Source organism: Lemur catta, chromosome 20 (assembly GCF_020740605.2).
Source record: "Lemur catta isolate mLemCat1 chromosome 20, mLemCat1.pri, whole genome shotgun sequence".
Taxonomy (NCBI): Eukaryota; Metazoa; Chordata; class Mammalia; order Primates; family Lemuridae; genus Lemur; species Lemur catta.
In genome coordinates this window covers 22,499,954-22,517,619 of record NC_059147.1, presented here as the reverse complement: position 1 = coordinate 22,517,619, position 17,666 = coordinate 22,499,954, and the positions used below count along the sequence as shown (strand labels likewise).

At 50.9% G+C, this 17,666-nt stretch overlaps 1 protein-coding gene across 1 annotated transcript in view; it reads left to right on the top strand.

Annotated features, from left to right (window-relative positions):
- Positions 1–16,244: 16,244 nt before the first annotated feature.
- CDH1 (cadherin 1) overlaps positions 16,245–17,666 on the top strand; it is a 67,529-nt gene continuing 66,107 nt past the window's right edge. Inside the window, exons 1-2 of the mRNA XM_045533398.1 lie at positions 16,245–16,407; positions 17,231–17,345. Of these exons, the coding sequence (XP_045389354.1) occupies positions 16,360–16,407; positions 17,231–17,345 (163 nt within the window). The 5' untranslated portion in view covers positions 16,245–16,359. The remainder of the gene's footprint in view (positions 16,408–17,230; positions 17,346–17,666) is intronic.

Sequence of the window (17,666 nt, the reverse complement as noted above, 5' to 3'; positions counted from 1 at the left end):
TGGCCTCGAGAGATCCTCCTGCTTCAGCCTCCCAAGGTGCTGAGATTACAGTCATTAAGCCACTGGCAAGGTCCCTTAATTTACTTAATTATTAAATTTAAATCTAGATAGCCACATGTGGCTAATAGCCACCCTATCGGACAACATAAGTCTAGAAGAATAGGAAAGAAAGTCACGGGAGTGGTTAAGGGTGGGGGAGAATGGATCTGAGATGGGGAGGGAGGCGAGGGGGGGCGTCTTGCACGGCCAGGAAGCAGAGACCAGCCGGGAAGATGGGCTGGGGGGGCGGCGGAGGGGCTGGCCACGCCGTGGTGGGCAGGGCTGCAGATTCCCCCACCCAGGCACTACCAGTATTTCAAAGGGATGATCCTTTGGGCTGGGGCTGTCCTGTGCACTGTAGGGTGTTTAGCAACCTCTCTGGCCTCTACTCATTGATGCCAGTAGCACCCCCAAGCCCAGTGGTGACAACCACAAATGTCTCCACCCATTGCCAAATGTCCCCAGGGAGCAAAACTGCCTCACTTTGAGAAGCTCTCAGCTAGGGTGGCCAACCTCAGACTAGCAGAGGGGAAGCCAGGACAGCCCTATTCCTAACGGGACAAGGGAGGAAATGGCCTTTCGGACCCCAGGGAGGGCTGGAGCCCTGGAGGAGGGTCCACGTGACAGGGTGCAGGACGCAGCACTGCCACAGAGCCTGGCAGGGAGGGAGCCGGGGAGTGATGCCCCACAGCCCCTTCTTCCTGCCAGCCACATCCAGATATGAGGGAGCTAGGGCAGCCCCTGGGCAGGGAGCAAGGTGGGGGAGAGGGGGCCTGGGGGCAGGGGCTTCACCAACAGGGTAGGCTGGAAGGAAGTGGCTGGATTCCTGGCTATTTGGGAGGATTCGCTGGCCGAGCAGACGTGGGCAGTGAGGGAGGAAGGAGTCAAGGACACGGTGCTCAGGTTTCCGGCCCAGGCGACTGGGCTGATGATGGTGCCATTTTCTGAAATGAAGGAGACAGGTCTGAGAAGGGCAGTGCCAGGTTCTTGGCACTTTGGACACTCGGAGGTGCCTGTGGCACACGGAGGTGGAGATGATCCGCTGCAGCAAGGTGACACCCAGGTGTGGCTGCTGGAGACCGGTCTGGGCTGCCCCCGGGTCGGGGACCGCACTGGTGCCAGCTTCCCACAGTCTCCACCCTGCCGCCCACCGCGGGGGCCACAAGAGGGAAGCTGCTGGCAGCGAGCGAGGAAGCAAGAGGAAGAGTGAAGGGGAAGTGGTGGCCCCACGGGAACTCACATCCTGAATTTCCTCTTCCTCACCTCCTCCTCCTCCCCGGGGGTTTCCCAGGGAGAGAAGCAAAAGCCGAGGGGGAGGCCTCAGTGGAGGGCACTGAGGGGCAGAGAGCAGGGGGGCCCTGCTGTGTCAGCGCCTGGCCACCAGATGGTGGGGGCCCAGCAGCAACAGAGCTCAGGACACAGGACCGGGGGTGCTGCTGGGCCAGCCCCGCGTGGAAGTTCCGAGAGAGCACCCTGCACCCCGCACCATCCCATGAAGCAACGAGTCCAGGGAGGTTTCAACGACAGCATCATCCATAAAGCTAGAATAATAATAACAATAATAATCATAACAGCCCCCTGTCTTAGGAGCCTTCTAGGCGCCTGGAAGTCTGCTCAGCACTGTCTTTCACCTGACTCCAGTCGGGTGGCCAGAGCCCCCTGATCTCTCCGAGGTGCAGATCCAGTAAGATTTCCCTGTGCCACATGGGAAGGAGGTGACGAGACCCGTTTGACAGACCAGGCAATTGGGGCTAAGCACGGTGGGGACCTTGGCTGAGATTCGAACTCTGGACCTGTCAATTCCAAGGTTCCCAAGCAGCCCCTCTGGCCCAGCGTAGCAGACAAGGCCTGTCTCGGACCAACCTCCCCTCCCCCTCCTGTGACCTCCCCTCCTTCCACCCCCCTTGCCCTCCCTCTCTGTGGAAATGAAGTCGAGATTGTTTTCAGTGGTGGGGGGGCCAGGGGGAAAAATTTTTAGAAAGAAAAGAAAAAAAAGATTGTTTCCAGTGGATTACACCTTATGACCCATGGAAAACATTTGAAAATGCTGACCTATCTCATGCATTGTTTCCACTAAGGAAAAACTATAAAATTAAATCACTTCACTTTTATAAGTCTCTCTCTCTTTTCCGCCTAATAATTCAATTGACCCTCCATAAAGGGGAAAAGTTCCCCAATCCTAATCAACAAGCCTGTCTCGTTGCTCTTGCTCTTGCTGGCTGCTGTAGGGGGCGGGTTTATTTTCCAGGGATATTAGCTCGACTCGTGAACCACCAGGGAGTAAGGTAAGGGTTTTGATTTCAAGTGTTTCAGAGATGCTTACAGACACTCCACCCTCCTCTTGGTGCCCACTTCCCCTGGCCTGGGCCAGACCCCCAGATTTCCTGCAGAGACAGTTGCAGGGGTCTCTGAGCTGTGCTCCCTCCCTCCGAGGACCCCTCCCCTGTCTGTGCCAGAGTGACCTTCCTGCAACACAGATCTCCTGCCCTTTCTCTGTTAAACGCTTCTGTTCCGTTCCCATGACCTACAAGATGAAGGCCAAGTGGCACGTCACCGGAAGCTCTTCGAATCTTGGCCTTAGTTGACCTTGTAGCCCTAGTTCCTGCCCGCCTGTCCCCTCTCCCCAGGTGCAGGCCACCCAGCCACACGGGGCAATCCACCCTTCCTGGGATATGGCTTCCGCTGCCCCACCTTTGCTAGCTCGCTTCCCCCTACCTGGGGTGCCCTTCCCGCCCACCCCATCCCTCCCTAAATCTGGCCGATTTTTATAAGCATTTCCTCTGCAAATTCTCCCACAACCCCGTGAGTGTGCGTGTGCTGTTCCCCTGACATTCTGTTCCTTCTAGTAGATCTCATCAGGGGAGGGTTTTTATGGTTTCGTGGTCCTCTCCCCATTTAGACCTTAAACTCACTGAGGCCTCTGCCTTGCTATCTCCAGTCCCCACCCACCCCCCAAGCACGGAGCATCGAGCACCTGGGACCCAGGCAGTGCTGAACTGAAATCTGGACTGAAATCTTTTTCTGAGTCCCATCTGCACGTTCCCGGTAAAGGGAGTTAATGGCTGGTCGCTAGGCTCTCAAAGCTACTCTGCCTCTGCTTTTGATTATGAATGACATGGTCCCGGCAAGATATCACTTCTTCCAAGAAGCCTTCCAGGTTTGGCATCCTTCCTACTAGAGTTTCCTTAGCACCTGCATTCATGCACTCATCACCCATCCATCTCCCCACCAGTGTGAGGACACCTTGAGGGCAGGGGCTGTGGGTCCGGTCCACAGAAGCTACCTGGCAGTAGGTCACAGTCATAGAGCACATGCAGCATGTCGTGTGCTCTCTGAGTGCTTTCTGTTTACTAACTCATGTAAGTATCAAGACCAATCCATGTGGGCGATGCTATTAGCCCCATTTAACTGAGAGGCAAACTGAACCCAGAGAGGTTCTAAACTTGCCCAAAGCCACACAGCTAGTGGAGGAATGAGGATTAGAATCCAGGTGCTCTGGCTCCAGAGCCCACGTGTTACCCACTCTACGGGATCAACAGCATAACTGAGTGAGGGGAACTGGGGCCGAAGCTCAAGGAGCCCTGGCCCACCCGGGACTCCAGCTCATCTTCCTCCAGGAGACACAGTCCCGCCCCAGCCTGCAGGGAGTTGCCCAAGACCAAGGCCAAGGTCTGTATTAAAGCGTTTTCTTGGTGAATAGCATTTTAATAAAGACTTGTTGTTCTTCTCTGCCCTGAGAAGCCACCCCATTTCCTGCTGCCCCGCAGGGAGGTCCTGGGAATGGCTGACACTGCTTTGCTGATGAATGAGCTCCCGAGGAGCTCTGGAAACAAAAGACCTCGCAGTGCCAGGCCTGCGGCCAGAGCTCTCCTGGCTGGTGGGTCCAATATATGGCTCCGAAACTGAAATATGCGCATAATCTTTGACCCAGCAACTCCACTTGGAGAAATTTATCCTAAAGACCTATCCATGCAATTCCTTAAAGCTGTATATACGAAAGAGTTCTTCACAGCATTGTTTATAAGAATAAGCATTAGGCCAGGCATTCTTGTAATCCCAGCACTTTGGGAGCCCCAGGCGGGAGGATCACTTGAGGCTAGGAGTTCGAGACCAGCCTGGGCAACCTAGTGAGATTCCATCTCTACAAAAAATTTTAAAATTAGCCAGGCATGGTGGTGCACGCCTGTAGTCTCAGCTACTCGGGAGGCCGAGGCAAGGGGATTGCTTGAGCCTAGGAGTTCGTGGCTACAGTGAGCTGTGATGGTGACACTGCACTGTAGCCCAGGTGACAGAGCAAGATCCTGTCTCCAAAAGAAAAAAAAAGAATAAGCACTGGAAAAAACCCAGGTCCATCAGAAAGGAAATTGATTTAATAAATGATAGGCATCCAAATAGTGGAAAATTATCCAGCCATTAAAATGCTATTGAGGATCTATATTTACTAATGTGGTTGGCTGACCGTGAACTGGTGCTGGGTCAGAACACAGGTTACGCTTTAGAAAAGGGAGAGTAAGGTATTTTATTCCTGCAAGATATGCAAGAACTGATAACAGTGGTTGCCTCTGGGGACGGAAAGAGGGTTGCTGGGGGACAGTAGGGAAAGATGTACTTTTTAATTTTGAATGTACTTTGTATGTATGGAATTAATCATAATTCCTGATTCACAGTACACTTCTATCATAGGTCTGTGCATGCCCAGTTTTCAATTTCATTCATATACTCATTTATTTTTTTCAACTGGACATCATTCATTAGACTCATTTATTTTTAACTCTCCACCAACCCAAGGAATAGAACATAATGATATCTTATATTATCTATGGGACCCTTCCCTATCTCACCCCTCCTCCCCCAAGATGTAAACCATCTTCTGATGTTTGTGTTTTTCCTTCCCCTTGCTCCTTTTGTATAATTTATCACATAAATACATATGATTTAGGTAATATTGTATACTTTTAATTGTTACTAACTTTTATAAATAGGGTATGGTGCTATATGGAATCGTTTGGTATCAGTTTTTCTATTCAACACAGTATTATTAAGATTCATGTTCAAGACCAGCCTGAGCAACATAGCCAGACCCCATCTCTACAAAAAACAGAAAAAATTAGCCAGGCGTGGTGGCACACACCTGTAGTCCCAGCTACTTGGGAGGCTGAGGCAGAAGGATTGCTTGAGCCCAGGAGTTTGAGGTTACAGTGAGCTATGATTGCACCACTGCACTCCAGCGTGGGCAACAGAGCAAGACCCTGTCTCAAAAAAAAAAAAAAAATTCATTCATGCTCTTGCATGTAGCTGCAATCCATTCATTTTTTTTTCATTGCTCTGTATTAATCCGTTAGATGAATATGCTGCAGTTTTAAAAATCCATTCTCCCGTCAATGGACATTTGGGTTTTCCCAGATTTTCACTATTATGAATAATGCATCTATGATTATTCTCTTTTTTTTTCTTTTTTCTTTTTGAAACAGGTCTTGCTCTGTCACTCAGGCTAGAGTGCAGTCATAGATCACTGCAACCTCAAAGTCCTAGGCTTGAGCAATCCTCCTGCCTCAGCCTCTCAAGTAGCTGGGATTTCAGGTGCACACCACCATGCCTGGCTAATTTTTGTATTTTTTGTAGAGACTGTTGCTCTGAGACTGGTCTCAAACTCCCAACCTCCAGTGATCCTCCCACCTTGGCCTCCCAAAGTGCTAGGATTAGAGGCGTGAGCCACCGCGCCAGGCCCCATAGGGTGTTACATGTGTTCTTTCACAGAGGGAAGAGGAAGGGTAGAAGATGGTTATTAATATGTTCTTTATTGAGCATTTACATGTATTTAGTCCTTTGCAGGTATTAGTTCATCTAATCCTCATACTACTCACAGAAGGTAGGAATTATTATCACCTCTATTTTACGAATGAGACAGCCCAGGCACCCAGAGGTTACAAAAATAATTCGTCAAGGTCAACACAGTCCAGTATCCCCAGGACTTGAACCCAGCCCTCTCACACCAAGGCTCCCGCTCTTAACCACCATGCTAAGTCACGTGATGTCCTCAAGGCAAGCTGTGTGACATCACCGTGGTGTCCCAGTCAGAGAGGACCTGACCCTTTATCTAGTTCAGTCTTTTTAACTGCAGGTCTTGAGCAGTTAGTGCAGTTTCAGATTAATTCACCGAATTGAGACCAGTTTTTTTTAAAAAAATGAAAGAGTATAGAATAAAGTAAAACAGAAGAAAATAGAACATGTCAGAATACATCGCACAGAGGAAAGAAGTATTATACATATGGTGAAAATTCAATTTCCGCATGTCCAGCACAATGCAAAATGTATTTCTCCTGGGGTTCTTGATTGGAAAAGTTTGTACAACACAGAGCTGTTCTATTTTACAGAGGCTGAGACTGAGGCTCAGAGAGGGGAAGCCAACTGCCTAAGGTCACACAGCCGTCCTAGAGTCCAGTAGTTCCTGGCTCCCAGGGCAGAAGCCATTCAATCATTCATTCATTCATTCATTCAACAGAACTTAGCTCAGCCTGCTCTGTTCCAGGCCCCATTCTGGGCACCAGAAATACAGTGACAACCAAGACAGACCTGACCCTGTCCTCCAGGGACCTCAGTTCCCTGAGAGGGATGCAAAGCAGCTGATGGGGCACATGACAGTCACCATTTACAGATGTAGCTTGTTGCATGCCAGACAGTGGTCTGAACATGTACTAGCTCAATTGATTCCTAAATGGGAGGTTCACTATTAACAACACGAACCCATTTAGCAGATGGAGAAACGGAGGCACAGAGTCAATAATGTGCACATAGCTAATAAGTGACAGCTGGGGTTTGAACCCAGCACTACCCAATCTCCAGCACTACCCAATCCTGCCTTTTGGGTGGTTTTGCAGGTTAAACCACAGCCCAGCACCAGCTCCCGCCGGGGAGCTGGTGGGGGGAAAAGAGAGGCTCACAAGTGGCGAGAATTTCTTGCAAACAGCCCCAGCGTCTGTCCAAGTCAGGCTATTTTGGGCTCTTGGCTTTTTCAATTTTATTTTTATACTTTTTGTAGATGTTTAGGTCACACCGTGACTAAGTTCTGTCTGCTAGGAGGAACGTCTGCAGGAGAACTACCCTCCAAACCAGCCCCAGCAGGCAAAGGCCAAAAAGTAGCATTTAGAAGAAGGGAAGTGGCTTCTGGGGCTCCAAGCTGGACTGGGGCTTGCTGGCTGGCTCTGGAAAGATGGGCTCTGCAGATGGCCAGGGTTTCTGCCGCCAGGGGGCAGGCAGCAGGCAGGTCATGCCTGCCACCATTTGGAACTTCTTGGAGAGGATTCCCTCCGCCAGGTGAGCAGCCTCCTCCCAGTGCCCGGGGATCATGCTGTGACTTGAATGTTAGTTGTTCCATGCCCAGTATCTGTTCTCTTCTCTAGGTGACAGCACCATCACATCATTTTCCTTTAGGAGGCCACACCTCCCCTACTCTTAGTCCATGTGGTCCTAGGAGGTGACTCCTCTTGCCTCACTCCAGGGCTGGGCCCATGATGCCTTAGCAAATCAGAACCATCCAGCTATCTCTGGGTGTGGGGCATGGGTCAGAGGTGCGCATAAGCCAAGTTGGGGCATAAACGTGAAACCTGAGACTTTGGCTGCACCTGTTGGGAAAGTGTAGTTCTGTATGGCTGGGATTGCTAAACTGCTAGATTGGGAGCCTGTATCTACCTTGATAAAAGAACCTAAGAATGAAGTCAGTTTAGACAGACCAAGACAGATCCCCCGTGACATAATTTGACAACCTGGAGCCATCCATACCTGAAGTCCATCTACCCTGGACTTTTTAGTACATGAGCTATCAAATTCAAATTCCCTTTTTTTTTTTGCTAAGGCACCATGATCCTCTTGCCTCAGCCTCCCAAGTTGCTGGGATCACAGGTGTGAGCCATCACACCTGGCTCATGACACTTCTGTTTCTGGCATTTACAACCCAAAGTAACAGATACAAATGCCAAGACACAGCATGGTGGAGGGGAAAGAGCAGGGGACGAGGAGTCTTAAGACTTGAAATTGAGTCAGGATTTCATTACTACTATTTTCAAGACCCCAGTGAAATGGCAAGGGTGTCACTGCCTGTAACAGTGTTGTTCAAAATCAACGGGGCATGGATGGGAAAGTGCTTTGTCATCCGTAAAGTGCTTTCCAAACTCTAAGGCTCCATACACAAGCAGGCAGCTTCTGTTGCATACAATATGTAGTGGAATAGATGGTCTAGAAGTGAGTAGTTCCATTTATGCCATGTCTAACTTGCTGTGTGATACCTGCCAGGTGTTTTAACCTCTCTGAGCCTAGGTTCTTGTCTTTGAAAAAAATGGATCCCTTGATGTCCCCTAGGGGGAGTTGCAAACTGGATCTGGTGACTCCCCTGGTTAAAATCCTGCAATGGCTCCCTATTGCTCCCAGGACACCGTGTAAGCTGCTGACCATGATTAACACAGCCCTCACCCCTACCCTCACCTGGTCCTAACCTGCCTCTTGGGTCCAATCTCCTGCCTCTGCCTTCTCTGGCTAAGCCTGAGCCCTTCTCACCTCTCAACTTTTCCCCAGATGGTGTCCTCTGCTGGTGAGACTGTGGCTAACTCAGCATGAATGTTGCGTCTCCCGGGAAGTCTTCCCTGAGCTCCCGATGCCTCTCCGTGACACACCCTGGTTAATCACAAATCACTCATCACCAGGGACCACTGATATGGCTATTCTAGTTGCTAAAATACTGTATTGAAATTTTTCCAAATCAGTTGGTAAATATCTGCTTCCCAGAGTCCCTCAAGGTCTCCCAGGGGGCCCCACTTTCCCATTATCCAGGAACAAAAATGCAAAGCCCGGCACAACAGGGGGCTTGGGCCCCTGTTCTGGCGTGAATGGCTGGTTCATTCTGATTGGCCTGGGGCCCAGGCTCCCCCGGTTGTTAAATATTGTAAATATCACCCTTGCCTATTGCCCTGGATTGTAAATCGCTGGTTCATGGATGCCTGGTTCCCTCGTCTGTTTATTCCAATAGAGCAAAAGCTCCTTGAGGGTAGGGGACCATCTCCCTTCCCAGCAAAGCACCGGTACCGGTATGTGGTAGGAGCAAATGAGTGTTCACTGGAGGAATCAGCGAGTGAGTGAGGAAATGAGTCACTCTGGAAAACTATGGGCCCCTCATCCTGAATCTGGACTCTGGAATTTTCTAGGCCTGCACTGGAAACCTTGCCCTTTGCCCAGGTTTTATGGCTGTGGAGGTCTCCACCCTGGCGGGAAGATCCTGCCAACTAACTGCCAGTCAGGTTTGAGCCTGGCCAGCTCCACCCTCCTCTCCTACAAAACCTGGAAGACCAAGACGTGGCCCTTCCAGGTACACATGAGCAGGTGAGCACGCATGTGTACACACGTGTACACACACTCACACACACACATAAACACACGCTTGCAGGGGTGGGAAGTCAATCAGTGCTCACTCACTGATAAGGGGACTGACTCCTCTTGGCTTACCCAGAACTTTCCTGGTTTTAGCACTGAAAGTTCTACATCCCAGGGGCCCTCAGTCTTGGACACTATGGGATGGTTTGTCGCCCTACCAGTGGGTTGGCCGGGTCATTCTCTGTGCACGGTGGAGGGGATGGTGACCTTCAGAATAGATTTCTGCGTTGCTGGTGCTTAGCACAGTGCCTGGCCCATGATGGGCTCGTCACAGCTCTACCACTTACTCGCCACTAAAAATCATGTCACCTCTGGGTTTCCTCAAGTGGAACTAGGATAGTATCGTCTGCATAGAGATGTCTGAGTTCATACAAGTAAAGGTGTGTGGAACATAGTGCCTGGATATACAAAGGAGAATCACTATTATTTTTATTGATGTTATTACACCGTGAACATGGAAGAAAAGTTTCTAGATTATTCAGCCTGTGAAAAATAAAAAATAGTGGCAGATACAGGGCTACAAAAGTCACCTCTCTACTAAGTCTGCAGTTAGCAAGACTCCTCCTCCTTAAAACAAAATCCCAAACAGCTCTCTTATGATATAATTCACACACCATACAATTCACCCATTCAAAGTGGTCAATTCAATGTTTTTTAGTGTATTACATGGTTGTGAAATTATCACCACAACCTAAGTTTAGAACATACTCATCTCCCTCTAAAAGAGTCCCCATACCTGTTAGTAGCTACTCCCGATTTCTCTCCTTCCCTCCTTCCTCCCCAGCCCTCGGAAACCACTGGGATGCCCTTCTCCTGCCCTTGGACATCAGAACTCCAGGGTCTCTGACCCTCCCACTCTGGGGTTTGCACCCGCGGCCCCCAGCTTCTCAGACCTTCAGCCTCAGGCTGAGAGACTTGGAGGGAGCCATGCTACTGGCTTCCCTGGTTTTCCAGCTAAGAGACAGCCTATCCTGGGACTTCTTGGCCACCATAATCCCATGAGCCAATTCCCCTAAAAAAATCCCCTCTCATCTCCCTCTCTTTATATATATATATATATCCTATTGGTTCAGTTCTCTGGAGAACCCTGACCAATCTACTGGGTAACCTTGGACAAATATCTACCCCTCTGTGAGTCTCTGTTCCCAGCTCTGAAGAGCGGATGTGTGTGTTAACAGCAAAGGGCAGTATGAGGACTGGTGAGATAATGCATTTAGAGTATGGCGAGCTCCCATGCATAGTAGCTATCACTGTTATCACATACTACGATGTGATTACTGGCATCTAGCACAATGCCTGATACGTAATTGGCATTGAATAAACAACAAATAAATGGGTGATGGGTTCCTTGTCTGCATCCCTCACTACCTTAGGAGCTTCTTTAGGGCAGGGACCATATTTTGTTTATTTCTGTGTCCCCAGTGTTGAGCAGAATGGCTGGCACGCGGGATGCTTAATAAAAGCTTGCTGTTCGTCCTAAGGAGATAATGGAGCTGAATAGCCATCAGCGTGGTGCTGAAGCCACAGGGTGCAGGGCTGATGGAGAACGTGATGATGGAGGGATCCGCTGACACCAGCTGAACCTCAGCATCCTAAGTCAGCCAACCCATTTCTGGCTTCCTGATACTGATGCTATGGGAAGCACTCAACACCACTTGTGAACTATTTTTGCCTAAAAAAATTGAATCTGAATCAAATCAAGCCTGTATGTCCGAGTACTAGTGTATGTGACATATGGGATAGAAGAACACATTTAATGACACCTCAAGAATGCATTCCACCAAATACAAAATGTAGGACATCCTACAGGACAAATGACCCAGTGTCTCAAAAAAAAAAAAAAAAAGTCTGTAAGTCTGGAATTATATCAAAATAGAAATAAACAAAGAAGGATATGGCCAGGTGTGGTGGCTCGTGCTTGTAATCCTAGCACTCTGGGTGGATCGCTTCAGCTCAGGAGTTTGAGACTAACCTGAGCAAGAGCGAGACCCCATCTCTACTAAAAATAGAAAAATTAGCTGGACATCATGGTACATGCCTATAGTCCCAGCTACTTGGGAGGCTGACACAAGAGGACCACTTGAGCCCAGGAGTTTGAGGTTGCAGTGAGCTATGATGATGCCACTGTACTCTATCCAGCATGACAGAGTGAGACTCTGTCTGAAAAAAGAAAAAAAAAAGACATTAAAAAATATGGCCTAGCCATTCAATGATACTGAGAAATTATTGTGTATTTTATTAGATGCTTTGCCAATGGTATGAAGGTCATGTTTACCAAAATGTCTTTCTCAAGATGCAGACTGCAATATTTACAGGGGAAATGACATGTTATCTGGGATTGGCTTTGAAATATTGTGCATATTGCTGTGAGCTAGGCTGACACCACGGAACTCTAGCTGGGGCAACAGAGTGAGACTCTGTCTCAAAAAATATATATATATATATATTCTGCATAAATAAAAATAAAAATGCAAGGGTAGAAAGATGAAACAAGATTTGGCACAAAGTTTACAAACTGCAAAATTATAAAGAGTACAGAAAACAATTGTTGGGACTAGATGATAGATTCATGGGGTTTCATCGTACTACACAGAGTGTGCGTTACACTACTATCTTTACTTTGTGTTTGAAATAAAACTGTTTTTTGCAGATGGGAGTGGCTGAGCCGCAAAGGGCGGCACCCCTGTCAGTCAGTTACCACCGTTTTTAACTGGAGGCTGAGAGGCCAATCCGGTTCCCGCCCCTGCACGCTGGCAGGCGGCCCAGCGGGGCAGAGGTGTGGGAGGCCCCAGGAGCAGCAGGAATGGAGCTGCCTCTTCGCACACAGCCAGGAGCCTGATCTGGCTGCAGCCCCAGCAATTCCAATTTCCCTGGGGATTCCTTCCCCAGCGGGCTGGGAGTTGGGCTCTTCTCAGCAGAGCCCTGGGGAGGGGCACCCCTCTCAGTCTGAGCATTCTTATTACCTCCCCCTTGCCAGGAGATGAAAGGGACATTTTTATTTATTTATTTTTTTTGAGACAGTCTTGCTCTGTCACCCAGGGTAGAGTGCAGTGGCATCATCATAGCTCACTGTAACCTCCAACTCCTGGGCTCAAGCAGATCCTCCTGCCTCAGCCTCCCAGGTAGCTGGGACTACAGGCATGCGCCACCACGCCCCTCTAAGTTTTTCTATTTTTAGTAAAGATGGAATCTCACTCTTGCTCAGGCTGGTCTCAGATTCCTGAGCTCAAGCGATCCTCCCTCCTCAGTCTCAAGAAAGGGATAGTCTTTAGCCTCTCAGCAGACCAGCTGCCAGGACACCCCCGGAGGTGAAAGTCCGTCAGAGTCGCACCTGCAAGGAGGAAGGCCCGCTTTGCACCAGGTGGCAGGGTCTGTTGTCTACCTGCAGTGATCTCAAGGGCAAGGCAAGGCCTCTGGCCAACGTTTCGTTTCCTTTCCCTGTTGATGCCTGAAATTCCACTTTTGGCACTGGGCTGGCCCTCAGAGAGATCTCAACTCTTGGATTTTGATTTTTCCTCTCCCCACCTGAAAAGCTAAGGAAAGCAATGGGCCTTGTCACCGGCACCAACAGGTTTGTGTCCAATCTCAGGTGTTCTCAGTTAGTCCCTCGGCTTCCTCCTCCCCCATTCCCCAAGAAGCCCATCCTCAGACGCCAAGTTAAGAGCCCCGGACCAAGTTCACTAAATCCAAAGCTGCCATGCCTTTGAAAGAAGCCAGGTCAATCCCCCCAGCCCTCTTTAAAATGCAAATGACCCTGGGAGGATGGAAAAGACTAGCCCACCTGAGTGAAAGAGTTTTTCCCAGCAGATGCCAGAGATAGCCTGGGAGGCTTTAATGGCGGGGGTGGGGAAAGGAGTGCTGGGGGTGGGCTGGCTCCTAGGGGCTCACAATTTTGCGTAGAACCGGGAAGAGAATGTATTGGGCCAAGAATGCTAATCGCTAACTTTTGTAGCGTCTTTACAAGAACCTTATGAATTAAGTGTTATCAAGATCCCCATTTTACTGATGAGAAAACTGAGGCCGGGGAAGATAAAGTGACTTATGCAACCCAACTCGCTGCAGAGAGGGAGATCCACAGCCGCAGGCAGCTTAGCTCAACATCAACAGCACAGGCTCACCCACACTGGCTCATTTCATCCTCACAACGAGGTGTCCCTGTTTGATAGAAGAGGAAACTGAGGCCATCACTGTGTTGCCCACAGTTGCACAGGGCCTCGCCTCCACGGGGAGCCCCTTTGTGTTCCCTCCTCCCCCCGCCGGTGGTGGCGTTGGTGTCATCCCTTCCTGACCCTCCCTGGAGCTTGGAGAAGGACTTGCCCAGAAATCTGAAGAGCTCCTCAGGCCTGACCTGGCTTCAGTGCCCCTAATTGTTTTCTAAAATCCTTTTTATTGAATTATCAGAGTGTAATGGAAGAGTCGATGAGAGTCGCTGCCGAGTTACAAGGCCAGGGCTTGCTGGGTACAAGAAAGTAAAGCCGGAAAGGCTCCCTGGACCCAGTGATGGCATGAAATACGTATTTTTGTTCCTTCTTGATGTACTTTAAAAAAAAATTTTACATAACTGGGAGGAAAAAAGTAAACGGACACTTCTGCCCCATGGGGGAAACGCCTCTTTCTGTATTTCCATTATCTTGTTTAATGCACAGTCTGGAGCCTTGGTGGGAAAGGAAATGCCGGAGCCTTTTCCCTCTGAGCCTCTCGGTGGGTAAGAGACAGAAGGAGCCAAGAAGCAGGAATCCAAAAGGCCTGGGTGTGTGCTTGGAAACCCATTAAAACCGAGGGCACAGGTTGGAGAGGGGGCCGGGCTAACGGGAAACAGCCCCTCGGTTGGAGGCAATCTCTCTCCTCTGCGGTTGAGCATGTACCCTCAATGGGCTCACATTCACCTTTAGCTCCGGGTAAAATATTCCAAACTTGACCTTCCCCATAGGGAAGGGAAATAGGAGGTTGGCATTCAAAAGAACAACCTCCACTGCAAATGTTTATTGAGCAGTTGCTGCTACAGGCCAAGAACTCTGCTTTGTGATTGTTTTTGCAATAGCTTCTGTCGCTGACTTGCCCAAGGTCACATATAGCTAGTAAGTGGCTGACTCCACCTTCCGTTGTATTTCTGATCACGCTTGATTGGAGGGTGATGGGAAAGAAGGTTCCTTGTCAGGAACTGCACAGATGTGGCTGGCCCCAGGCAGTCAGACAGGGAATTTGTCTGACCTAACATTTGCCTGTCTATTCTGTTTGTTTTTTTATTTAAATGGGGGACAGCAGGTGTCGAGGGCCACTTGCCCAGGACCCTCGATTCCCAGTCCCTGTCATTCTGGGGGTTTTTTGTTTCCTTTTTTGGCATTAAATTTTTTTTTTTTTTTTTTTTTTTTAGAGATAGGATCTCACTCTGTTGCCCAGGCTGGAGTACAGTGGCCTGATCATAGCTCTCTTCAGTCTCAAACGCCTCAGCTCAATTGATCCTCCTGCCGCCCGAGTAGCTGGGTATTCTGTTTTTGATGCCAAAAGTATTTTACCGAGGATAGAATTCTCTAGAGAAGATGGTGGTAGCTATGGTGTGACTGTGACATTAAGAGCCCCAATCTGGGGTTCAGGAGATCTTGGTTTCTGGTCTTGGCTTTGACATTGACTTTCTATGTGACATTGAGCAAGTTATTTTTGCAAATAACAGGTTCTCTAAAGGTCTCTTCCAGGTCAATATTAAAAAACAGATTGAAAACTGCAGCTCCAGCTGGAAGACCGTCTGGGGCCCCATGAGATGAAGTTAATTGTTAGAAGAAAGGGCTCTGGAATCAAAGGGAGGTGGGTTCCAGTCCTGCACCACCTCTTACTGGTCTCAACCTCTTTATGCCTCAGTTGCTGGTCTGTCAAATGGGAATAACAGCACAGCTCTTGGGTTGTTTTAAGATGAGCTTAAATGAGATGGCCAATGCCAAATGCTTAGCACAGAGCTTGTCACGGTAACCTTCAATGCCCAGCACCTACTGCTACTTTTATAATCCCCTCAAAGCCCCCCTTTATGGCTCAAGAAACATTAGCCTGAGCAAGAGTGAGACCCCTGTCTCTACAAAAAACTAGAAAAATTAGCCAGGTGTGGTGGTGCACACCTGTAGTCCCAGGTACTCGGGAGGCTGAGGCAGGAGGATTGCTTGAGCCCAGGAGTTTGAGGTTGCAGTGAGCTATGATGATACCACTGCACTCAAGCTGGGGTGACAGAGCAAGACCCTGTTTCAAAAAAAAAAAAAAGAGAAAAGAAAAGAAAAAAGAAAGAAACAAACATTGGCCTTATTAACTTGTACGGGAACCTCACGGCAACACAAGGAGGCATTTGTGATCATTATTCCCATTTGGCCAGTGGAGAAGTTGAGGTTTCCAGAGGTGGTCCTGACCCAATGGATCGATTTGCTGATTCACTAACCCATGGAGCCCTAAAGTTAAAAAGAGTTAGTTTTTGTTTTTAAAGAACTAGATAAAGAGTAAAGTCCTTTCTGATCCCAGGTCTCAGTGAGCCACGGGCGGGCCTGGGATTCGAACCAGGTGGGATAAGAATCGTGCAGGACAAGACCCCTGACCCTGCCAAAACAGACCAGTGGGTCACCCGGTCGGCGCGAGGCCGGGGGCGGGGCCGTGGGCGGGCCGCCCCCCCTGCCGGCCGGAGGGCGCCGAGGGCCGCGCCGCTCATTGGCTGCGGCCGGCAGGTGCATCCTCAGCCAATCAGCGGTGCCGGGGGCGGTGCCTTCGAGGCTCACCTGGCGGCCGCGGCACAGCCGGGCTCAGTGGCGTCCGGAGCCGCAAAGCACCTGTGGGTTCGCGGAAGTCCGTTCAGACTCCAGCCCGGCCCAGCCCGGCCCGGCCCGACCGCACCCGGCCCCCGCCTGCGCCCGGCACCCCCGGCCCGCCATGGGCCCCGCGTGCCGCAGCCTCTGCGCGCTCCTGCTGCTGCTACAGGTACGGCGGGCCCCTGACCGCGCGGGTCGCTTCCCGGCCCCCCTGTCCGCGCCCCGCCGCGCGTCCCCTCCTCTGTCCCCGGGTCGCCGCTTCCCTTCCTCCTAGAAAGTTTGGGTCGAAGGGGCCGGGGCGGCCTGGAAGCCGCGCCGCGCTCTGGACCCCGCGGCGGTGAGAGTGGGAGGGGGTGCCGGCCCCCTCCAGCAAATGCGCGGTGGGGGGCGCCTCGCTGCCGGCTCCGGGGACTCCGGTCGGCCGCGGTGGGGGCTTGGGGCGGGCGGTGGGGGCGCGGAGTAGGGTGGGGGTCTGGATATAGAAAAGGAGCGCCCCGGTGCAAATAAAGGGGGAGCCAGGTGTAGCGGGGACGATCCCCGAAGTAAGCAAAGGGGCATCCACAGAAAAAAGGCACCTGCCGTGTAAAGAAAGGGTGGTAAACAGGAATGGGGGGCCCCGAGATAAGGAGGAGGTCGGAGCGCCCCTCGGTATGAGGAAATAGACTTGGGAGTGGGAGCGCGCCCGGTCTAAGGAAGGTGGGGGCAGGGAGAGTAAAGACGTCTCCAACGAAAAGGAGACAGCAAGGAAGGTGGGCCAAGTTATGAGGAGGTGACCCGGCGGCCCCTTCTCCTGGAGCTCCTGGGGGGTCGGCGGCCGCAGGTCGGGACGGGAGAGGATGACGTCGCTGCCCGCCCGGGGCTGGGTGGGGGCTCCTCCCACAGTCCTGGCGCCGGGAGCGAGGGAGGGGCGGCGCCGCTGGTTTCGGTGTGGGCAGGAGGCCCCCCCCCAGGTCACCCCAGTTCCGTACCTTTCTCCCCACCTCCCCCGCCAGGTCTCCTCGTGGCTGTGCCAGGAGCCAGAGCCCTGCCATCCCGGCTTTGGCGCCAACAGCTACACGTTTACCGTCCCCCGGCGACACCTGGAGAGAAGACGCGTCCTGGGCAGAGGTGAGGGCGCCGCTGGTGTCCCTGGGCGGAGTGGGGTGGGGTTGGGATCGGGGCGAGAAATTGCGCCCCCACGCCCCTGGGTTGCAATGGGCCAGCTCCGTCCGTGACTCAAACGACACCCCACTGGGATTTACTCAGGGTTGGGATCTAAACTTTTACCACGATTGAGCACTGTGGCTGAGCCAGTAGCCCTGCCTGGTTAAGTATATTATAAAGAAGCAGAGGAGCCAGGCACTTATTAGAGGCCCTCTGGGTTTCTCATCCTGTCCTGGCCACTTTAGAGGCAGTGTTATTTCAGACTGCAAAAACCTGCTGGGTGGG